Raw genomic sequence first — 24443 nt, 5'->3', positions numbered from 1 at the left:
AGCATCTGCTTTGTCCTCAGTTTAAACCCTGCAGATCTCTGATCCCAGCAGCGCACAGACACCGACTCCTGTGTTACTGTTTATTGCTCGGTTCCTGTTGCATTTGCTGGTTAAATAATCCAGCAGGTTCAGCAGACAGCTGCCTGCCTCGTCAGGGGGACTCACCTCTTCCAGCACAATGCTCCAATTTGACGAGCTTCCCATTGTTTCTTGTGCTGATTTCAGAGCCTTATTGCTCATTTTTAAGGCACTTCATTGGTTTGTGGCTTATTGTATGTCTGGGTTATTGTGACCACATGAGCCTGGTCAGCCACTGACACTAAAATCAGCAGATTCAGTCTGTCTGAGAACAGTGAAAGGCCTTGAGATATTTCACTTGCCCTGAACCCACTGCTTACACCTCCATTTTCCATCTTAAAACAAATGGCTTCATTTGAAAGCTGCAGGTATCGCTACCCCTGAAAAATCAGGCTGTTAGTTTAGGTCTAAATATGGAAAAAAAATCCAGCATTTTGAAAATGTTACCCTGGAGATTCTTGGCAAATCTTTTGTGCAGCAGGGAAACTGGCTGCTGAGTCTGCTTGTGTTTTGAAGTAAAACGCTCCCTCTAATTTGCCGTAGATTTTGACCACTAAATTGGCTCTCCATGTGTCTCAGTGTTTCTGTGGTGCCGTGACCCCGGGTGAAGGCTGGCACGTTGCTCAGCAGGGAAATGGAGCAGTCAAATGTCATGGTCTGGAGCAGGGAAAAGCAGACCAGCTTCCTCATTTAGACTTCTCTTGATTGCTGCACATTTAAATTCTGATTTACATGTAACACCACCGTAACAATAACTCCTGTACGCTCCCATACGCCAAAGATTACGTTAAATCTTCCCTCTCAGCCACAGCACTCACCACAGGCCCCCGCCTGTCTGCACGCACTCACCAGGTTCTCTTGTTGTCAAAGAAAAGGACAAGGAAGAGTTTTTCGCCTGCCTCTGTCTGCCTCTGCTCCCCCAGCTTCAACACATCCATGGGTGGGACTGGGATGGGGACTCCATTGTGGAGCAAACCCTCACGCGGCATCTTGGGGTCGATTATCTAGCGACACAGGGAAAGGATATTTAAGCACAAACCCCTTCAAGCACTGCAGAAAATGCATTTATTTTTCATGTTCTTTCCGTCTATCCAAGCTAGATGATTAAAACCTACTTAGGAAGGGTAAACAAATTGCTTGCTCTATCTCAGCAGCTCTTTTTAACGAATTCTCCTATCCTCAAGGCTTCAATTTGGAAAGGGAACCAGTCAGTCCAAAAGCCAAGCACCTGATGTTAAAAAAGAAGTGAAAGGACAGAAGTATGTGGCTCTGTGTGGCTGCAGATGCATTTAGACTAATTGGTAATTAAGCACAAACTCAGCATGGTTGTGTTCAGCAGAGGATTTCCCTCCCTCTCTCCAAACCTGCGCAATAAACTTCAGACCATTGCTGTACTCAGCAGGCATAATGTTATTTCACAACAGCTCCATTCTGGTGCAATTCGATTGACTTTAGTGGCATTGCTGAGATTTATGCTGTTATTAGATCAGAATCAGACCCCGTATTTTACGAGAGCTGACAAGCAATGCTGGCTTTATCAGGCCAGGGGAGCGCAGACTACAGTCATTTTGGAGAGAAATTACAACAAATGCGTCAATTGTCCCTATATCAAGCAGAAATGTCAGTGTCCAACATTTGTGCTGTATGATCATGGGAGGGGAACAAAGCAGCAAAAGGTGGATATATACCAGGTCTTTTCTTCTCTGCCTCCTGATCCTGGCTTCTAAGGGCTTGAAAAAGCAACTTGGTTTTGACGCTGGCCAGCTGTAGGATTTTATTAAGCCACTTTACCACCACAACAAATTATTATAAAAAAAAAGCCTTATTTTTGGGCAACTGTGCCATGCTAAAGCACAATCTAACTTTGGTTGTAGCCACATCATGATCTAAAAAATGCTTTGGCTGGCCAACACAGCGAGCAGATCCAAAGCTGTTCTCTCCTCTGGGTTCCTACCCAGAGTAAAAGCACAGATGAGGGTCATTCTTCTAGCAGAATCTGCTCTTTTTGACAGCATCAGAACTGTACTCTGCCACGGCCGGGCATACATGCTGTGTCAGCTTACGCATGGTTTCACAGCTCTGCTGTTCGGATGTAGGGACCTGTATAATTTCCGTGACGACTACACTTGCTTTCAGCCTCCTGCAATTTCTCAGCAGTCACAAGCGCCGTCTCTCTTAGTGATCCCAGCCATAAAGGTACTTTGGGGAACGGCTGCAGCCATGCAGAAACTACACGGAGCAGAGACGGCTGGAAGAGCCGTGTCTCAAGGGATATATTTAAAAGTAGCAGAAACAAGAAGACACAGTCAGACTACCGAATGTTCTTACTTTTATACTTACTTCAGCAATCTCTCTCTGGTGATAACTTAACAGGCACTTAAAAGCCTGCAGTGCCACTGGCACTTCCTAGCACCAGCTGCACGTTATCCTACTTTGGAACTGAGCATGGTGCTCACTGAAGCCAGGTTTATGGATTTGACAGTAATAGTTAAATATCTAAAAAATGATAAATATTACAGAAGCACCGTTCAAAGGACTAGGTTCCAAAACATGCAGACCTTCTCATTTTCAAGTCAAACATACAGCTATTGCAAGAGGATCTGTATACACCATACGGCCAGCTGGGCACCTACACACACAGCTGTACTCACTGGGTAAGATGTACAGGCAGTGAGACACCAGTGGCACCTGGTGCCTGCCTTTACAAAATTTAAGTCTTCTCATTCCTACAGTACTGCGGAGAGGAGAGGGAGAGGAGAGGGCTCTGAAACAATGAGCACAGGGAAAATAAACTGAAAATGGAAAAAAACAAAACAAAACCCACATAGTACATGATTTTGAGAAGCTTTCCTTTTCTGTCTGGCTACACTGCACACTGGCACTGTGTTCTGGGGTACCTGTGCTGCTGCTACAGACTGCAAGAGAGCAGAAGGTACTTACCAAGGCAGGGTAGGAGGGATAGCCACGGCACTTGGCCCACACGAGCTCCAAGGGCTCCAGCTCAGCCTGACTCTCAAAGGCCATCAGGAGAGTCCTGCCTAAGGGACAGAAGGAGGCACGGCTTACAAGGGCCCAGGTGCCAGCACGGAGGTTGCAATAACACAAGAAACCACCCCACCACCTAACCCAGTCCTGATTGCTTGCCTTGTCTTGGTAGCAATCAGCTAAAGCAGCTGAACGACTGTTGCACTTAAAACACGTTGACAATGTTTCTGTTTCAATTTCTTTTATTCTGTTTGGTTAGACAGCAAGCAGAGAGCTGGAATTTCACTTTTGCTGAGAACAAACCTACTGTCCTCTTATTTGTCACACAAAAGCATAGATTTAGTCACTGACATGCACAAATGCACAATTCCAGAACACTTTTCATAATAAAGACAGAGAGCAAAATGGAAAGCCACTTATTGTTTGAACCTACATACATTTGGTATCCACATCCATACGTGGTAAGACACACATCTCTTCCACAGTAAGTTTATGATAAATGGAACGTGCAATGAGACATAGCATGGCTACAGTGAATATCCAGCCTTTTTATGGTGTGTCAGTACAGTTATGTTCTTCTGCCTTAAGATAGTTGTTCTCCTAAATCATAGGTCTAAGTCCATGCACACACGTAGAATCATAATATCAGAGAAATCACAGAATGGTTTGGGTTGGAAGAGACCTTAAAGACCGTCCAGTTCCACCCCCAGGGACACTTCCCATTAGATCAGATTCACCAAACTCAGCTTTGAAATGAATAGCTGTAACATTGATGAAATCAAATGGGTATAAAAGTGATGAATTTGGTCCATTACACTCCACCAAGCTAAATTCACCCTCAGTGGAACTGATGAAGCTGTATCTGAGATTGATTTGGACCTCTGCTCGGAGAGCTCCTTTTTATTCCTTGTAAATACGAATATCCAGCCAATTCTGATGTCACATACATTGAGGGTATTTGATCTCTGTAGGAAATGCCTGCTTCTCATTGACAGAAGTCTGTTAGCTACCAATTTTTTCTAACTCGGGTCAGAAATGTTGCAGGAGATCTATTCAAGAGATGAATAACTCATCTGCTAGCTCCTGGCCCTGGAAAAGGAGCAATCTTCATTACTGCGAGTTTTACAGCAGGCAGTGCTTCCTCTGGGGGGAATGGTCAATACTCTGACTTCACCACAAGTCAAACTGAATCTAGAATATGCTGAATACAACCCAAATGAGTGCACTGCCAAGGCAGACCCGATGTACTTCTCCGTTATTACATTCCAAGCGCATTCTTCTGTTAATGAAACGATGTTATAAAGCACAGAATCGTGTGATTCCAATTCTCCCGATACCAGCCCCTCTCTGTAAGCTTATCTCCAAAGCAGATTGCTGAGCACGAAGGGTCCAGGATGATAACAGCTCCCGCGGAGACAGGAGCCAGTGCACAGGAGCTGTACAGAAGGGCACGGGCATCCCGGGATGCCAAAGCTGAATTCTTATTTCAGAGACACCAGTGTAAACCAGCAGTAACTCTATCAATGACACACCATAACCAAGATGAGAATCTGGCCACGTGAGTGCTGGAAGAATGGTGTGTTGCCTTGGGGAGCATTAGAGGAGTGTGACTTAATTACACTATTGGATAGCGCAGTCAGACAAAGACAACGACTTTGTTACGAAGACCTTGAAAGCAAGGATAGCAATACAAGAGGGAAGAGCTGTGAAGTCATTTCCAGAGAGACCTCTCTTGTAATTATCATTTACTGTTTGTATTGCAGCATCATTAAGGAGAACTAGTCCCCTATCTGAAGAAGGCAGTGCCAGACACATTACACCAGATCAACAGAAAGCAAATATCCGAGGAGAACACAGGGCACAAGCAATCAGCAAAAGTGAAAGCAGGAAAAACCTTTTATGCAACAGCATAAATTGGTAAAAAGCAGGGTGATAACACCGGGGCAGGTTAGCATCCTGACCGTGCCATCTGTGTGCTTCCTGGAGGGCTGGTTCCCAACACGCCCTGAGACCTGCTCCCCCTGCTTCATGTGGGGTCTCAGCCCTATCGTGCTGTGGGACAGGAGCGAGGTGTTCCCCCAAGCAGAGTCCCTGTGAGCCACTCTCACCTGAGCTGCTGTAATCAGAGTCTCCGTTCACACCGTCCAAGAAGGGCACCCGAGAAAGAGCTGGCTTCCCTCGACTTCGCTTGGGAGGCATCAAACCACTGTTAGAACAAAAAGGAAAAGCAGGGTATTAGGAAAAAACAGACTACCCTTGAACACACAGCCAAATAAATGGACCCCCCTGTTTAAAATACTGGAAAATTACTGCACTGGTGCATCCCTGATGTGAAAAGAACACCGAATACTTGAGCAAAACGTTTCTTCTGGTGCAGGAATGCTGGACGTTGTCCCAGCTTTTCCATGAGTGATGAGGGGGGCCTTATACAAACCTCATTATTAACGTGAGGAAGAAACCCAGCAAGGATTACATGCTGGAGAGGTGATGCCGTGATGTTTGGCACTCATGTGGACTCACCCAGTTGTGGGTAAACTTCAGAGAGGACAGAGCAGCCCCCTGGTACGATGCCAATCTGTCAGCAACTGAGCTCGATCAGCCCAAGTTCTGAACATCCTTTTTACCTCCCTACTACACAGATTTCAGAAAATAGCCCATCTCCATCTTAGGCAATCCCATTTTTTTCCACTTCTGGTAATTATTTTTTACAATTCTCTAATAACCACCCCATTCTGAGTGTATTTGGTACTCAAAAAGACGGAGTGGAGAAAAAGAAGTAAACAGAGCTGCTCCTAAATAGAATAATTGTACAAGTTCTCCATGAGACATCAGCTTGTTTTAATTCCTTGTTTTGTGGGTGTCACACAGCTCTAATGTAATTTTTGCTATGTGAATTGCTTGCAATTATTGTAATAAGCACTTACATCGCACTTTTCATCTTCAAAGTACTTTGCAAACATCAACTAACAAGCCCCCACGCTCCCCTGTGAATTCGGTTTTGTCTCTCTCACTTCCAGATGGGGAAACTGAGGTAAATACAGCAGGGCCATGAGATCAAGACACGGTCTGAAAGCGAGTTTCTGGCTCCTTGTCCTGTTCTGAGTTAATCCTCACCCCGTGAAGGATTTCTGCATGACTCAAGGGCTCCCATTTACATGACATTACAACTCTGCATGAATCCAGCTCTCTGCTTTTTGTTCCCATCCACGCAGCTTCTCGACTTACAATATTTTACTGCAACAGTTTCTTGTGAGATCTGCACGGGGATCATGGCAATATCCCACTTACAGGAGAGGCAGTGATGCTCAAGCTGAAGATTTGGGTACAAAACCCAGAGAAAAGGGGAGAGAGGAGGCGGTGTGTGGATGTCAGCTCAGAGAAGCATTGGAGGCCTTTTGCCTCCAAGGGGCTCAGCATCTGCTAAGTGAGATAACTCACCAGGGTGCTGCGTGCTCCCCTGGGGCTGCCCAGCCCCTGACAGTGGATGTGGGATCGCTCTGCCACCATTTCCTGCCCTCACAGGAAATTCCTTGCCTCTTTCCACTGACACAGGCACCAGAAGGCCCTCAGGAGACAAAAACACAGCTCTGCATACCTGCAGGACACTGCCTGTTGCCTCAGGCCTTTCCAAGCATTTGCCAAAACATTTGAAGGAATTAAGGCGCATAATGGCTTATCTTTCTGTCCAAAACACGTTTTAAACAAAGATGTCCATGAGTTAAAAGGCCAACTAACAAAACACCAGCTCCTCTTGCGTGCCGCTCCACAACGCACACATTCATTTTTTCAAAAGTTCTGGATGAAGAACACAGGGATCACCACGAAGTTTGCTTCAGGGTTAAAATGTTAATTTCAACCCCAAACCAACTATGCCGTAGCCAAATTTTAAGCCTTTGAAAACCGACTTATGATGGAAACACTAAGCAAACCCTAGCTATACGAGTAAAGTTATGCATCTCTAACGTTTATGTGTTGAACCTAAAGAAAAAAGCTTCATAACAGCTAACATTTAGGATCACTCTGCAAAGCAGGGTGAAGTTTTCATTTAAAAAATGCTCCTGGGACTCAACCCTGCTGCAGAATACTCTGTTACACAACAGACTGTAGTCTCAGCCCTAACAATGGGTGTGCACGGGGAATTTTACGATCTCAAGTGCCCAGCTACCACTGCAAGCTTGGGGTTTTACAGGACTAACTGAGCACATAAACTGGAAGGAAGCATAAAGTGACTGAAATTATTTCCCTACTGACAGGCCATCACCCTCAGGATCATCAAAGACAAGCAGAGGGCAATGACATGTCTCAGGCACTGAAAATATTACTCACATCAACCCTAGTTGCCCCTGTAGCCTGCACGCACAGCACACACTGCACACGATTTTGGCACAATGCTGTTATGACATGGATCTCACTGTGCAGTGAAAGGGTTGTGAAGTGTAAAGTCAGTGTGAGGAGGAATGGACAGGGAGATAAGACCAGAAAATGGGTATGGTACCATGGTACCTACTGCATCTGACCAAAATACAGACTTTTGGTTTCAGTCTGCTCAGTCCTGTCTGAAAGTTCTGCTTTTGAACTTCTGGAAGGAAGCAAGCAGCCGTTCAGTAGGTGGCAGAGGTTCAGTTTTGCCTGTGGTGCTGGGCTGGCCTTTTGAGATCAAAGGGTTTTCTGGCCTTGGCTCTCAAGAACCGCAGGAAGATACACATCAGCAAAGAGGATGCGTCCGTACTGAGAAACAGGAGTGTAACAGATGCCCACTTGCTTGCAAAATCAAGCAGTGTTCTGGGACCTAGAGCTTCAGAGGACAGGATGGAGCCTGAGAAGCTTTTTTCTTTAGGTTCAACACATAAAATAACTATTTGGGCTGGGTTTTAAACAAAGAAGTTGAATGACAAACCCAGGCCAATAAATCCAGAGAGGAGATATTTTGGGGGAGCAGCTTAGCACAGGGTCTTACCTGCAGGCTTCAAGCACCAGCCCACTGCCCCGGCCAGAGCCACACTCGGAGTCGGAGCCGTTTTCTGCGTGCTTTGCAAAGCCGTTGGTCACTCCTGCCAAGGAAACAAAAAGGGAATCAGCCCCAGGAAACAGCAACAACACACAGAGACGCTGCCAAAATTCGGGTAGGGTCCCTGCCTGCTGACCTGGAAAGCCAGAAGCAGTCACAAAGAGGATGAGTGCTTCAACAGGAGAGGGAAATTCTGAGTTCCCCAGGCTCAGCTGGAACCCGAAGGTGACCAGGGAGAGGTATTTCTGCTCCCCACACCCGGGAAATTGGGCCGCCTGAAGAAGCAGCGAGTGCTGGGGAAGTGCCCTGGGTAGAAGCCCCCCCTCTTCCTCTCAGGCCAGTACAAATGTCACTGCAGTGGAATATTTCAATTCCTTGCCCCTGGCACTGACTGTACTGGAAATCTTACCTTTGCTGCCAAGTTTCCTGATCCATGCACCAGAGGGATACCTACACAGGGAGCTGGCATCACCTCTGGGATTAGACAAGAACCAAATCTCCCCAGCACAGGCAGGAAAAAAAAAAAGGAAAAAAAAAAAAAAAAGACCAAGCACCAACCCAACACTGCCCTAAGAAAAGCAGAGCAGGCACAAGCAGGCAGACGACCACTGCCTTTACCCATCCTAAACACAGTAGAACTCCATGAGCCACATAAAGGGCAAAATCGTGTCAAGGCCACTATTATTTCTCCAGCTTTAACACTGCCACTGCCACAGGGAGTGCATTTTTGGGCAACACCTTGATGTGACAACCCTGATCACGATCACGCTGACCTGTCTCTGTGGTAACACAGACTTGGCACCAGACACTCCCTCCAGTTAGGAGAAAACAATTGTGCTTGAAACAGTCGAAGGCACTGAATCACCAAAGCGGTGCTGCGATTCAGGAAAAAAAACAGCAGTGCTTCTTCAGCAGAGGAAAAATATTACTGCCTAGTTATCACTGATTTTCCAGCACCCTTCCTGTATTTTTCCTTTTTTAATTTCAACTTCTCATGCTGAGCTTTATCCACTGTGGGTAACTCCTCTCTGCTTTAATTACTGGCACACAATGACAGTGTGTCCCTCAGCTAGCAGCTCCTCTTTGGAGAAGACATTCACGTTTCCTTTAACCTGTCCTAGTAAGTCAACCCCAATGTGCAATTGCTTTCCTCCCACTCTCTATTTACGAACAACCTTCGACAGCCAAATAACTTTAAGGTGGTATTTGAGGTATGGGCTGTCAAGCCTTACACATGGGAGCTGTCCCACGATGGCTGTTAACACAGAATTGGAAAGAAATCACATTGCTGTCACTCAGATGTTCCTTTTCACCTTGAATCTTTCTAAATTTGATCTCAGCTGCTTATTCTTGTTTACGGGGCTTTTTTGAAAAGGAACCTGTTTGGTCTTCCCACTAATTTTATCTGAGTCTCAGAACTGAGAGTACAGCTTGGTTTAGAGGCAGTGTTTGCCATCTCATCTTACACGAGTGTTGTGTTACTGGTCCACTGCACACTTCCAAACAAACACATCACTTCTGCAGAAGGAAACCCTCGCTCCTCAGAGTAGCCTACTCAGCACGAAGTTTCCCATGAGGGCAGGAATGCCAGCACTTCTCAACCTTTACTACAGACCCTGCAATCTCCAGCCAGGCCATTCAACATCTCTGCAAGCAGCTGGGCATGGTGGCTTGCTCTACAAGAAGTGGTGAACTCCTCTCAGCAGCCCTGCTGACTGGTGAAAGGAAGAATTACTTGTAACCCAATCTGGGTTTCATCTCATTAGCTTTATATGTCTAAAACGAAGCTGTGTAGAGCTGAACTAAGTTACCACAAACTTCATGTATAGTCAGGGGAGAAAAGAGGTGCAGCTCATTATGGACATGTCTTGTCTGCCCCATTTTAGGAACCTGCAGAAGAGGTGAGGCTTTCCTCAGGCACCTCTGGCTCTGGTGACTGTGTCCTCCAAGCACAAAGTGAGTTTCAGGCGCGCAGTTCACATGCAAACATCTTTACCTGGCCTCAGCGCTCCCACTCTCCCAGCCCTACCTAGCAGTTTCCAGGTGTACAAAAGAAAGAGAAACCCCAGGAATGAGGGAATCACCTCTCTGTCCTGCCTGCCTGGGCGACTTCTCTCCGTCGCTCTCGCTGTAACTCCTGCTCTGCGGCCGTTTCCGGGCTTGTCGCTCCCTGTCACTCTGCCCGTGGTCCTCCCCGTTCTCCAGGGAGCAGTCCAAGCCCCTCTGCAGCTTCACCCCATTCTTTGCTTTTTTAAAAAGGACAGATGTCCGTCGGCCCACGCCGCTGAAGGGGGGGCTGGTGGGGGTGTCCGCAGGCGGCAAGGCGAGTCCGTTCAGGCCGTTGTCACTCAGCAGGCGCTGGAAGGCCTGGCTCTCCCGCTGCAGCGCCTTCTTGTCGAAGAACTCCCTGTCCGACATCACCTTCTTCTGCAGCTGGTTGAAGGATTTGCTTTCGTTGATGGGTTTGAGCGTCGGAGGGTCCTGCAGAGACTCCAGCTCCGAGAAGGACGGTGCAGGGCCCGTGGGCTCCAAGGTGGGAGGGTGCGGGGGCTTGGCATCATCTGATAAAGGAACAAAGAATCTGCTTGAACATTTTAGAAAGAGTTATTCTCTAAACTACACAGAGTCACTCCTGTCTTCCACTAAGGCCACAGAGAGGAGGAACAGCAGGTACTGGCTGTCAACATGCACTAGGAGAGTTAGAAATAAAATCCAGTTGCAACCTCTCACCTTTCTCTCCTTCCTCATCCTCTTCCTTCACCGTTTTATCCAGCCCCTCTTCCCACGGCACAGGCTCCCCATTGGGCATGGTCTTGTTCTGCTGTTGGGCCAACTTCTGCCGAACGGAGTTGATTTCCCGTCTCAGGAGCCGGATGCGTCGCGTCCGGGCACCACTGGACCGCATGGGGCTCACAATGTCCAGCTTCTCCAGCAGCTCCTTCAGCTGGGCCTCCAAGGAGAGGTGAGCCCGGTTCTCTGGCAGGAGGATGTTATCCACTGCAGCAAAAGAAATTGTAACAGTGAAGGGAAGGAGCAAGGCTTTTCGGAGAAGGGAATTCCACTGCTGCTATTTGGGACCACAGCCATGCCTCATTACCATCGATGCTATTTATGAACCAGATGCTGTAGTTTGAGGATTTACAAAGTACTAGCCTTGGAGCTCGGACTTCCTTCCACTGGGTAAAAAGCAGCTGATTTAACTTGCACTGCCCTCCAGTTCCCATTACTGTCCCAGGGATGGCAGTGAAAGAACATGTGTCTGCACCCTACACAAGACAGCTCACAGTCCAGGTCCTTCACAGGCCTGCTGAAGTGCCAGCAACTGCTGGAGCAGGGCAGAGAGCTGAGGGCTGCCCTATCATACACTAACACGAATTTCATAACATTTCCATAATCTGTATTTAAGAGGGTCGAAACATTTAGGAAATGAATCAGACTGCAAGCTCCGAATGCTGGATGGCAGCAGTGTTCTGCACTAAGTTTAGCAAAGCAATTGTACACCATTGCCAACCAGTGCTTGGGATCTGCATCCTGAGATGCTGATCTTGGCTGTGGGCATGGCTGGGGTCATGTTGTGAATGGAAAGTCTCACCTAGAAGGATTGTTTGGGTCCCAGTACCGTAATGCCACATCATCTCCTCCCAGCCCTTAGGGCTCCATCTAATCTAGTTGTTCTATCCTTTATCAATTTGTTGCCTACCCTGACAGGCTTTGCACCTCTTGTGTTCTCCCTCATTATTTGTCACATTTGCAACCAAGAGAATCACAGAAACTGAGAAGGAAAATAGTCTCAACCCCTGAACAATACAGAGTTGGCTCTGTAACAAGCCACAGGTATATAATGATTATCGTTTTGATTTACAATGAAATATATGACCTTTCCTTAGAGCAAAAATCCTAGATCCACCTTTGCACTCTTCTTTAAAATACCAATTTATGATACACCCACGGCACAAATCAAATAACACAGGCAGGTACAAGGTTCTGAGGCAGATATGCACTAAAAGAGCTGGAACTAAGTTGCACTTAGCTCTGAGAGCTCAACTCACCTGAAAACCTGCTCTTTGAGGCTATGAAGGAGTTAGATATATGCTTAGGTAAATACATGGGTAGGAAACATTTTTTATGTTGAATGATGGCTACGATTTTCACACAGGCTGTTTGACATGCTCAGAACAAAGTACATGGTTACAATCTATCCAGAAAAAAAAAGAAAACTAATCAACACTCACCATCCTCCCAAGAAAAGCGGTAAAAGTCCTCAGTTTTGGGTGACTCGGGCAGGTGAATCCCCACATCAGTGTCAAAGCCGATGCTTTCAGCCTGCCGCCGTGCATGACGCAATATCGCTCCTCCGAGGTCTCTGAGCCGGACAGCTGCTCGGTGGAAAATCGTGTCTTTAGCATTATACCTCATGCAGTTGGTAACTATAAGGTTAAAGTCTTCCTCAAACTCATCCAATGTTCGGTACAGGTGGGACTCCAGCTTCCGCCTCATGGTGGAAAAATCCATTGGGTTGGAAATGAATTCCAGGTAATCTGGAACCTAAACATATAAAACCTGTACAATTACAAAAACCATTTACTAGCCAACTAGAGCGCATCCATCATAAGCACTCTGAACGCCCTTTCCACCTGCAAGGGGCAGTGCCAGCAGTTTATTTGTGTGTCACCCAGTCAGGGCAGACACATCCTGTCTCTGCAAAACACTGCTTGTCTGAGATGCGCTGAAGCTTCCAGAAAACAAAACCCTGTTTTGGCCTGGAAGGATCCCCACACTGTGAGTCCTCTTTGAGATATTCTTCAATCCACCAGCAGCTTGGGACAAGGTGGTTTGTGCTGCCCGGGTTATGACAGCACATGAGCTTCTGCCCAGCAACACCTCATCTCCAACCCGTCAGACACCCCTAGGAAAGAGACTTGCCTCGTTCAGGTTAACGGGCTCTGCGAAGATTTGGGCAGCATCCTTCTCCTGCAGCAGGTCCAGCGTCGTGCGCAGAAGGACATTGAAAGGCGTCAGCTGTAGCTCCATGGCAGCCTGCTGAACCTTGACCTGGGAACGGGAAAACGGCGATGAGGACAGTTATCGAGGACAGGATATGCAGATAGCGTCTCCCTCTTGTTTCTCCTGAATCATCAACCCAGCCCCACTCAGTGGTGGAAACCTCAGGTCATCGTGCCACTGGCCTGCTAGACTCACTGCTGAAGAATTTCTGGCAAACAGCTTGTCTTTTCCATGTGCACGATGCACATTAGCAGACAGCACTTTGCAGAGCCTGATTTCAGAGTCCAAACTTTTTGCACAGGGAACTCCTTCTCATCCCATCTCATAAAGCCAAACAAGAGGAAACCCCATGAACTTGAAAGGGAGTAGAACTAAAACTGAAAACAGGAAGAAGTTTTTCATGCCTGGTAAATTATCCTGTAGAACTCCCTGCCTCGAGATATTATTATGCCAATTAGCAACATTACAAAAAAGTTAAAAGTACGTAGGCGTTTACATGAACAACAACACTCATAATTAGGCGAGTGAACATAAACAAAGTTCAAGATACACGCTCTCACACTTCAAGGCAGAAGCCACACCACAATAATGGTTAGAAGCACGCGAGTTTCATAGTACAGTTTCTTACTCCATTCTTTATGGAGTCCCTAATGCTGTCTTGATTTCAAGCTAACAAGTTGTAGCACCAGTTTGGTCTCTTACACTGAAACTCTATTCAAAGGAAACTGGAAAAGGATAGAGGTATTTATTTCTGCTTTAACATTTTAATTTCTTTGATCTTGTAATCCATCATTATGTCATTAAATCAACCACTTCAATAGGAAAGGAAAGCAAGTCTGTTTACACAAAGCAAACTGTATTTGATGTGCTCAGCAACAAGACAGCATCAATAGGAGAATGAATGAAGGCAGATAAAGTGACCTTTAAATCAACAGCATGACCACACTCTTCCCCCAAAACAGGAAAGAACCTGAACAAAGAGTCAGAACTCTGGAACATCCCTGCCACTCACCTAAAGGTTGGGCTGGGCTGGAGCTCCAACCAGACACACTTTTCTGTGATATCATATCCATTTCTAAAGCACACTGCAGTTTCAAAAAGCTTTTATGGATTTATCCAACTGAGATATGGATACACCGAGATATCAAAAGCAAACAGATACAAAGCTCAAGTGATTTTTTTTTTAATCCTCCTACCTAAAATATGTCCACACAGCAAGCAGGACTGAGCCACTGCTACAAATGAGAGATATCACAGCAAATGAACCAGTGCTGGCATCAAGAGGCCTGCAGAAAAGCCGTGGGCAGTTTCTGGACATGAAAAAAAACAGCTTGCAGAGGGGCCATGATCACAGAGGATGCTGCTTTCCCTCTGTCTGGCTCCCTGCAGTGCCTAGCAGCAGGGAGAGCACCCAGGCAATGCCTGAGGGCATGCATTCAGGCTCACATGTGCAGGTTGAGTCTTTCATGAAGCTGTCCTTGAAGATACCTTGTGCCAGAGAGCACAGCTGTGGCTGCACCCTCTGACCAGGGGTGACAAGGAAAGACCCTCAACAGACAGAGCTGGCAAGCAGAGGAGGTAACTTTAACCAGTGCAACTGCACACAGGTCAAAGAGGGAACTGGAAAATTTAGTAAATTAACCTTAAAACTGCTTCTTCTCAAAAAGGATACTTAGAGGGCAAAACATGGGAATTTTTAGATATAGAAATGAGCAGAATTACGATTTAGGCCTTTTTCTAGAAAGGGTGTTACCAACATCCTGAAATAAACATTAAGGGAGATCCAATTTCTACTCTGCAGAACACCTAGTCCATGCCCAGGACAGAAAAAGAAGGGCTGTTGGAGGTCATGAATACAATTCATCGTTAGTTATGCAAACATTTCCCCAGCATTCTGCAGCCCAGCACTGGTCCTGGGGGCAGAGGCTGTTACAGACTTAGGTGCTGAGCGAGAGGTGGCTGCTCTGCACATCCACAAGTCAGACTCTATGAAAAGAGAAAAAAGCTCAAGAAAAACCTGCCGTGCCCCTCTGCCTTCTGCAACACAGGGTGCTTGCATAGGGCTGAAGCAGCAGCCCGGCAGCCCAAGGTACCTACCTGCTCCCGTTTGAGCTTTTCCCTTTTACGGATGAGCTCGATGAGCAGCCGTGCCCGCTCCAAGTCATGTCGCAGTTTCTGCCAGTACTTCAGCTCTTCCTTCACTGCGCTGGTCTTCTCATCCTGCTCCTTCTGTAACACGTAACAGCGGGGCGAGATGAAAAACACAACTGGCTTCCTCTGTTTTCTCCTCTTTTCTAGGTGTCCCCCATGCACCGCTCTAATAGCCTGACTCTTCTTTCCTTGTCTCTTGTTCAGATTATGTCGCCTCCTCCCTGCAGTGTTTAGCTGTCTAACAAACGTAACATCAGCCCTTCTGGATTTTGCATTATCTGTGAAGTTTGGCCTAAATCACACCGGAGCTACTCTAGGAAAACACTTCAGTGCTTGCTCACTTCTGCTCTCCGTGCCTTTATATCAAAGTTCATTACAGAGGCTGGAAATTCTTTTTGTTGGCTGCTGTGCATTGAAGAGGCAGCCCAAAGGGTTCACAGTACAAAGGCAAGGCGAGCAAAAGCATCGGAGAAAAAAAGCTATTATTATCCTTTTTGTAACCAATAGGAAATTGAGCCACGGAGAGATTCGCCAAAACACAAAGGAACGGCCAACGCTGGGAGATGAGCTCACACCTTCCAAGACACAGTTCAGTGGTTTCACAATGCAATCATCCTTCCTCTCCTAAATCTGCAGCTTTTCACATGGTTTTGAGGATACAGCTGAGGTGCACATACTTTTGCCTTACTGCCAAGAGAAGAATGATAAATGCTTTGCACTATCTCAATGGCTTATATTTGTAGAACATTTGTCTTTAAGAACTTATTTATGGTAAATTGTTAACTTAATACAGCAAGGAAATGCTGAGTTTCCCCAAGCTCCAGGCTGATGAGTGGGAAATATTTGTTTTATTATTCATCCAGAGCAGTCTTGATGCAAACTGAAAGCCTATAAATTCCTCCAACTTTCCAACTACAGTAAAACTAAATGTGCACAACACACACAATACCTACTACCTGCCTATGTCACAGGGCAGAGTCTTACTATCTCATTACTTCACCAACTACTTCTCGTGCCAAACACAGCACTGTTTAACAGCATCACGTCACTCTGGGATGCCAGCTCAGAGGAGGAAGCAAAGAAGTCCAGAGCTGACGATTATGTGTAAACTTTCATGTGAACGTCCATGGGAGGGTCAGAAATTCAAGCTGCAGGAAGAATGATCCAAACTGGAATTTAGCCAGGACTCTGGAGCTAACACCCATTTTCCTGAGGAGAGGATCTTTAATCACAAGAGAGGAACGTGGTTCTCTGACTCATCTGAGAGATGAGGCTACCGAGGGCCCGTCACGCCTCTGCACAATCCCAGGTCTCCTGACTCAGGTGGAAAACTCTTACCTGCTGGCTCATCAACACTAATTCTGGTGGCACAGTGGACATCCCCACTGGCACACTAATTCAGCTATTCATGAGCATACCCAGAGAACAAAAGTAACCCAGGAAGAGCCACTGTCCTCCTCCTCTTGGAGAGGGACTCTTTATGAGGGCGTGTAGTGATGGGACAAAGTGTAATGGCTTTAAACTAAAAGAGGGTCAATTTAGATTAGATATTCAGAAGAAATTATTTACTATGAGGGTGGTGAGGCATGGGAACAGGTTGCCCAGAGCTGTGGATGCCCCATGTCTGGAAATGCTCAAGGCCAGGTTGGCTTGGGGGGCTCCAGGTTGGATGGGGCTGTGAGCAACCTGATCTAGTGGGAGGTGTCCCTGCCCATGGCAGGGGGATGGAACTGGATGATCTTTAAAGTCCCTTCCAGCCCAAACCACCCCATGATTTTATGACTGTTAGAATTCTTCTTTATGTTCTCCCATGCCTAACTCCTGACTAAAAATCCAGGCTCATTATACAATTCCGTAATTGCACAGGTGAGGCAACCCTCTGCCTGTTTCACCCTTTCCAGCTACACAACAAGTGCACCCTCCCAGGCTGTGTGTTTGCCATCCCCCCACGTGGACCCAGCCCGCAGCACGGTACCTGCTCCGCGTTCCTCTGGGACTGGAGGTGCGAGTGCAGGCGCCGGATCAGGGGCACCCCGTTCCTCGCTTGGCGCTTCAGCAGCCAGTAGTTGTGGAGCCTCTGCATGAACTGGTTCTTCCTCTGGAGGGAGAGGCCGCTGCAGATTTTGTTCAGCCTAAAGGAAGCAAAGAGGCGTCATGGAGCCAGCCGCAAAGCAATGGTAACCCCGCAGACCCTGGTGATGCCACCAGGTTCCTGATGAGGCTTTGTGGTGGGCAGCTTTGAGGCTATACAGCCTCAAAAGTCGATGCATGCCTCGATCCACACCTGCAACAGGCACAACCTGGGGGCTCTCAGCCGTGAAGATGTACGTGCTCGCTTTTCAGAGCACATCCCTATCTCAGTAGCAGCTTGGCTGGAGGGTCTGACCAGGTACATCACTGCACAGCCAAAGTATTCAATCCCCCATTCAGCTCCAAGCAGTAACCTGGAGCTGAAAAAAACTATTTTTCAACTACAGCTGAAAAAGCAAAAACTATTTTCAGTGCCAGAATAACTTTACTGAGGTCATTGAAGTTTTATGTCATGAAGCTGGAGTCTGGGAAACTAACTTGACAGGAGTCCAGGAGTAATATAGTACCTATTTTAACCTTTTCAAACCATTCATTAGATTATACACGGTGCCTTATCAGCAGTCTTTCAAAGCTAATCTGTTGAAATACTGGCGACACATCACTGCAATTCCTCAGGCACCAAATGAGAATTCATCACTACCTAATTCTGCACGAGAGAGCTGGGAGAAAAAACACACAGCCAGATTCAAAGCTGCCTGCAACACTGACAAGTTTGACATGCTCTGTATTAAAAGGAGGAATTAAAAAAATGACGAAATGAGAAGTTTAAAAGAAAATCAATAGGAGGATGACCCCTAATCGCTTGCCAATGTGTAATGCCTGAAGTATTTTAAAATCACCTTCACAGCCATCCATGTAAATTTGGTTGCTAGATGGGTATTTGCCTGTTAGGGACTACTGAAGATACTGCACTATGTGACAGTTTGGGACTGCTGCTTGACAATGCAGGGAAACCAGTGTGCTGCTGACACTTACAGGGAAGAACTCTGGTGAGGAGCACAATCTGAACCCAGGTGTTGCCAGGTTTTGACTGAAGAGAGTGCTCCCAAGTTCAAAAACCAGAGGGACCGAGTCCTCAGACCCTGTCCACTCCTGCTGCCCAGCTCCAACACTCACCTGTAAGAGGGAATTTGTGCAACTGTCACCATGGGCACAGACGAACGCCCATCAGTTGCATCGCCGGGCTCCTTTTTGATCTTCTGCTTCAATTTCACTTGGTTCTTTTTCAAGGACCCTTTGGGAGGGCCAGAATGGGCTTCCTCCTCTCCCTCCTCCTTCACAGTGTCCTCCTGCCTCTCACCGGCAGCAGCTGGAGCCCCTTTTCTCACTGTCCCAGGAGGGGAATGGCTCTCACAATAAGCAGTCTTGCGCACGGTGAACGTTGTGCCATTGATGCTGGTCTCTCTCATGGGTTCGATCTTCATGAAGAGACCGGCCCGCTGGGCACAGGTGACATGGAAGGCAGTGTAACAGTTCACCTTGTGGCACTGGATAGCAGCTCCCATGCCCTTCTGCTTGCAGATATAGCACGTGAGCTTCCACCGAGCCGGGGGAATGTTGTTTATCCCTTCGATGGGCTCCAGGAACACAGTGTTTGCAAAACAGACCTCCGGGATCCAGATGGCACAAACCACGTGAGCCCAGCGGCCATCGCTGGTCTGCTTGAAAGCTCCACCTTTGTTCGGGCAAAGGACACAATCCACGGGGCGAGAAGGAGACTGTAGGCAGCAGCGGCAAAGCCACTGCCCCTCGGGGATGTAGGGCACGCCGTAACACTCCTGGTGCACGGCCAGATTGCAGATATCACAGAACAGGATGACGTTGCTGTTGTGACACTCATCGTCCATGCAGACGCAGCAGAAGGCATCCTCATCGATGAGGGACTGCTGAGCCCCGTTGTTCCGGCTCTCGAGGTACGACTCCTTTTCCAGCCGGTCCACCAGCAGCTCAAAAGTGTCAGCAGAAACTGTCCCGTAACCATCATCCCTTCTCTTCTCATTGACCATTTCCAGCCAGGCCAGATCCTCCTCATCCATGTCATACTCCACCTCTGCATCGAGGTCCTCGGGAGGTTTCTCAATGTATCGGTAGTAGGCGGCAGGGAGAGGGGGGGCATCCGGCTGGCTGAAGATGTCCACCACACGAAAGTTGGGCTGGGGTAAGTGTAAAGATGTCCCCGGTGCGTGTTTGGAGCAGGACTCCTTCTTCTTGCCTTTGGAAGGTGTTTTCTTGGATTTGGAAGGGAAAAGGGGCTGCTCGCTGTTCTCCTTGTTGCTGTTGCACTCCGTGATGTCCTGGGCAGTCAGCTCGTCCTCAGTGATGATTTTTAAGGGATCATAGATGCTGATGCGGTGAAGCCGCCCATCGATGTCTACTTCCACGATCCGCTGGGCCTGAGCATACGTCAGCGTCTCCCGAGTCGGCGAGCACTTGAGGCTGTAGGGAGAAGGAGAACGTCTCCCCTCCAAGTTCTGCCGGGACCTCCTCCGAGGCTTCCTCATTGCTGCAGCCCAGGGTCCCTGCAACAAACCAGCACCAGCATAAGCCAAGGAGACAACCAAACAGCAGCAACACAGATTGAAAAAGCCACACAGCATCCCAACAGAAAAACATTTCCACTAAAGACCCCAGCAGTTTCAGGCTTGCTGAGGTTTCTTCACTTTCTTAGCTACAAGCAAGGACCAGATGTATCAATCATTTCTTGCAACGCATATCACAGCAACTCACAGCACCCTCCAACGTTCTCTACGTGCATGCCAGGAAATGTGCATACCCCCATAGTACCAGCTGAGAAGAGCTGCAATGTGTTTTCCAGCACAGCATCTAAACACTCTGCTGTGCATTCAGGTCAGCAAACCGCTCAGATCCCCAGGAACTCAAACACCACTTATTCCATCTGCTTGCACCGTTCACACGCTTAGTTCGCACAGGCCAAGTTCTTCTCTCTGTTCTCTTGCCCATGACTTTTCTTTTATATCCTCGACAGCACACACAATGTGCTGGATGTTTTCCATGCCTAAACGAAAGCGCTGTTCCTGCCCTATAAAAGCAGTTCCTTATTTTTTGTGTGTGTGGCTGAGCTCCACGTGAGAAAACCAGCAGCGTTCCCTCAGTCCAGGAGGGAGCTCACCCACATTTCCCACCTCAAGGCTGCCGCTGCCACTCCTTCCTTTCCCACACCGTGGATGCAAAAAGTGTTCTTTTTGCTCCAGTTTTGCTTTCCCTTCTGCAGATGTAGCTGTTCCTTACACCACTCCGCAGACACAACATGCTGAAATGACCCACGTCCCTCGCATTATGCAAAAAGGGTCAGAGAAGCCCGAGAAGAACCACAGGATGAACTGAGCAATGGGTGCTAGGTGCGCATCCCTTCTGCTCTTTGGCGGGATCTATAAGGAAGCAAAGGGGAATGAGCAGCACGGACTTACGGGCTCTGGCTCAGCATCAGCCCCTCTGGAGCCACAATCCATGTTCAGACACCCGAGCTGGTTCTGCGTGCAGGATCCCAGCGTTACAAGCAGGAAAGCAGCAAGACACCTTCTGGACCGAGCTGTCCTGGGAGCTGTGCAATGGTATTCGCACGGAGCCTTAACTAAAAGCCCACGCCAGCTCTGCCCTCGCAAATGGCTAATCAGCAACTGAGATAATTATTTGAGAGTCGGCTCCTGACGTTAAGGAGGTGCCCAGCAAGGGGGAGCGAAGAAGCCTGGAGCGATGAGAAGAGCTGGGGGAGGATGGAAACACGGCGGCAGGAGCCCAGCGCTCTCAGGGCAAAGGAGGGAGGCAGCAAAGAGGGAAAGTGGAGAGGAAGCCAAATGAGTAATGCGAGGGAGAAGGACAGTGTCAGGGATGGGAACACAAGATATGGGAAGAAACAGGCCGAGGAGGAAACAGGCCGAGGAAAGAGGGAGAGGAGGAAAAGAAAAGCAAATGTAAAATCTCCCCAAGAAGATAAGCTGGCCCAGAGCTTATCTGTTGCTGCGCAGAGGCCTGAACCAGCACCTCACCCTCATTTAGAGCATTCCACACTTGCAGCCCTTTTCTGTGGGACTTGCAGACAAGAAAAACCACTACAAAAACACAATTTGCGTTTAGCTGTTGCATTATTTCTGCTCTGTGATGGACATAACCTCACAAAACCTCATTTGTGTGACTCAGAGCAAGCAGCACCTCACGGGACCGGTGCCTACAAGAATTCATGAAGTTATCCAAGAAAGGAGTAACAAATTCCAGGAGTGACACATTTCTCTCAAAAGTACTGGCTGTTAACCATGAGAGCAAGTCATGGTATAACACGTATGCTGAGAAACAAACAGGTTTTGGGAAAAGTTTCTAAATCCTCCTTTGCATCCACAGAAATAAGCTGCACGTGCCAGTTTCAGTAAGCACACCCGTAATGATGGAGTCTGAAAGCACAGCTTAAGCACAGATGCAAAATACGAGAGGGCAATTTCCACCTGCAAATATAGATATCATGATTTCCAGGATTTTTGCCTTAAAACGCTACTCAGCCACTTGATCAGCAGACTGCAGAAATGCAACTGAACTTGTCCCAGATAAACTCCAATTGCTTCAACCAGTAGCAAAATAAAAGAATTTTTAAAAAGGGTATAAAGGCAGCTTGATGTACAGATAAAAAAACAACAAGAAAACCCTGCTGACATAAGGCTCTCTTAACTGAGGAAGATGTTGGAGGCAAAAAGTTATTGGAGGATAAAGGAATTAGAATGACCTGACCACAGTCGCTATTAATATTGTGTTCAGGAAAAACAAAGCATTAGCCAATTGCTGGGAGTGCAGAGAGATTACAGCTTTGCTTTTTAAAACAAAACAACAACAAAAAACAAGCACCCCAAGGAAGGGTTATTTTACCTGTTGATGGGAACAGCAAGGGTACTGCATTCTTGTAGCTTTAGTGAAACAATCAGAATATTGTCTGGAGAAATTACCCCAAGTGGGTTTTCTACTGACTGTTATAAACCAACCCATTTGTAAAACACACAATTACTTAACGCTACACAGAAGGATCTAAAATGGTACGGAAATTGCTGCCAGCAAGATCTGAGTGCCTGGGATAAGACATGCCAGCTGATTTCTAAAAGGTATCTAGATATTAGGAGAGACACAGCTACCCACCTCCAAAATGCCTTGAAAGCAGCCATGAAACGAACTCAGACACACTGCACTGAACACTGAGACCTTGTCTGCAACACAGAAACTTCTAAGAAGCAATCTAGGAATGTTTTGATCTTCTTGGCACACTTAAAAACATCTCCCAGCCACATATAAAAATAATCCCTCTGCAAACAGCATCCGTGCACACTGAAATTCTAAAGAGATTTGACTTCAGCAGGGTTAAACGCTGTTTCAACCCATGCTGTTTCTGTCCTACCATGGACAAAGGTTGTTGATGTAAAAGCAGAAAGTTCAAAGAGTCGTCCTCTTGCTGTCGCCAGTGTGCTCAAGGCTTTCCAAAAACCTCCCATAAGCCATTTCCGCTGGGTATTGCGCCAGGAACAGGGGGATAGGTTCCTAGAGAGCACAACTGAACAAACAACGTGGCTAAAACGCACAAAGCTGCCAGAGCTTAATTTAATTCTATCCCACCAGTTTGCTCAGAAATGGCTCAATTCTCTCCAGCAGCAGTTTTCATACCTGTGGCCCAGAAACGCCTGGGCTCTAAAAAGGGAACTAACAAAAACAAGCTCCATCAGGAGACTTAAATGTACTACAGGGGGGTAGAAAGCTCCACTTAAAAACAGGGAGAGATCCACATTTTATTGCAATACAGGCCCCTATTGTACATGCAGCCTGGAAAAATCCAGCACAAGTGGATCCTCCAACAGGGCTAAATGTCGATGTGCTTTACACCCATGCAAGGCTCCTCTGAGGACCAGAGGCACCCGCTCACACCTCAGGAGCCATCAGTCTCCTTTCCAGCCCTCGTTAATTCCTGCAGCCCTTCTTTCTGGCCTCGCCATGCAGATGACCAAGGATTTTCTCGCCAGCACCACGTTTCTTTGCTAACCTGCAGAGGTCACAAGGCTGGAGCTCAAGGCAGTGATGCTGGGGGAGCTTCTGGGCCATTTCCAGCATGGCATGTGGATCCCAGAGAAGAGCTAGGTCCCCTGCTGATGAAGATCTTTGTGATTTAGAGAGAGGAAGGCTACCTGGACCTCGGCAGGAGGCAGATGGGAATAGTGCTGCTCTCACTCCATTCCAAAGCATCCTGACCATGCTGACTACGGCTTATACAGCCCTAAACAGCCCAGTTTTAGTTAAAGCTTAGCCTGGGGTTAGCAGCAAAGGCCTCTCCCCAGGACACCAAGTCAGACACGAGGCCTGGAGCCGTTCGTCCTCCCACTCCTCAGCGCCGTCCTGCGCTGGCATCGCCCCAACCCCGGGCAGCCGCCTGTTGCTGTTTGCCCTGATTTTAAATCTGCTCCCGCGTAGCAGGGATCGAGCACCTACAGAGCTATTTAAGAAACGTATCCGTGAAATAACAGCAACAGACACCACAGGAGAGAAACCGCCTGAGGCAGCCACGTCCCCTCTCCACTACATGGCTCCTTCTCTTGCCAACCAAGAGCACCAAGAGGGCCAAACTCCTCCACGTGCCCACAGTGCCATGCCTCTCCACAGACCCACACGGACCCCAGACCCCGTGAATCCACCCCAATCCCTACAGAGCAGCCTCAGGAATTGCTGAGAGCTTTCGAGCTGGTGAGTGCTCCAGCACACCGTGATCGATCCCTGAATATTTCTGTAACCAAACGGAGCCACAGCACACGCCGGGAGTTGCGCCAGGCTGCAGGAGGGGAGCTCTGTGTGGACATGGTTGGGTGCAACACGTTTATGGCAGGCTGGGGGGGAAGTTTTAAGGGAAGCCTGGTCACAGCTGCAGCCCCCTGATGTGGCAGGTGCCAGCTGGGGGCAACTCTTGGGAGCTCCTGGCTGCTGCTAGGGCCATGACAGCCCCTCAGGAAGCCCTAGTTACAGCCAGAGAACTGGGGCAAGGCACAGCAGGGTCCCTGCACAGCCATAACGGCGCGCCCATGGGTGCAGGGGGCGAGGCGGCTGCGCTGAGCTCTGCCCGTCCTCAGCACCCCGGGGTGCGAGAAAAGTC

The 24443-nt window shown here is 47.8% G+C and overlaps 1 protein-coding gene across 4 annotated transcripts in view; it reads right to left on the bottom strand.

The window, feature by feature from the left end:
- BRPF3 (bromodomain and PHD finger containing 3) overlaps positions 1-24443 on the bottom strand; it is a 29651-nt gene that overhangs the window by 3954 nt on the left and 1254 nt on the right. For 2 of the 4 annotated variants that reach the window (XM_072028516.1, XM_072028517.1), the window contains exons 2-12: positions 18434-19836; positions 17202-17358; positions 15173-15304; positions 12995-13123; positions 12304-12616; positions 10802-11068; positions 10156-10632; positions 8021-8114; positions 5172-5269; positions 3019-3116; positions 928-1082 (exon numbers count right to left, since the gene is read on the bottom strand). In XM_072028516.1, the coding sequence (XP_071884617.1) occupies positions 928-1082; positions 3019-3116; positions 5172-5269; positions 8021-8114; positions 10156-10632; positions 10802-11068; positions 12304-12616; positions 12995-13123; positions 15173-15304; positions 17202-17358; positions 18434-19818 (3305 nt within the window). In that variant the 5' untranslated portion in view covers positions 19819-19836. Of the gene's footprint in view, positions 1-927; positions 1083-3018; positions 3117-5171; positions 5270-8020; positions 8115-10155; positions 10633-10801; positions 11069-12303; positions 12617-12994; positions 13124-15172; positions 15305-17201; positions 17359-18433; positions 19837-20745; positions 21898-22453; positions 24364-24443 lie in introns of those variants that run through there. The other 2 variants (XM_072028518.1, XM_027444712.3) reach the window with 2 other exon arrangements.

This window comes from Anas platyrhynchos, chromosome 27 (assembly GCF_047663525.1).
Source record: "Anas platyrhynchos isolate ZD024472 breed Pekin duck chromosome 27, IASCAAS_PekinDuck_T2T, whole genome shotgun sequence".
Taxonomy (NCBI): domain Eukaryota; kingdom Metazoa; phylum Chordata; class Aves; order Anseriformes; family Anatidae; genus Anas; species Anas platyrhynchos.
This window is presented reverse-complemented; position numbering and strand designations above follow the sequence as displayed.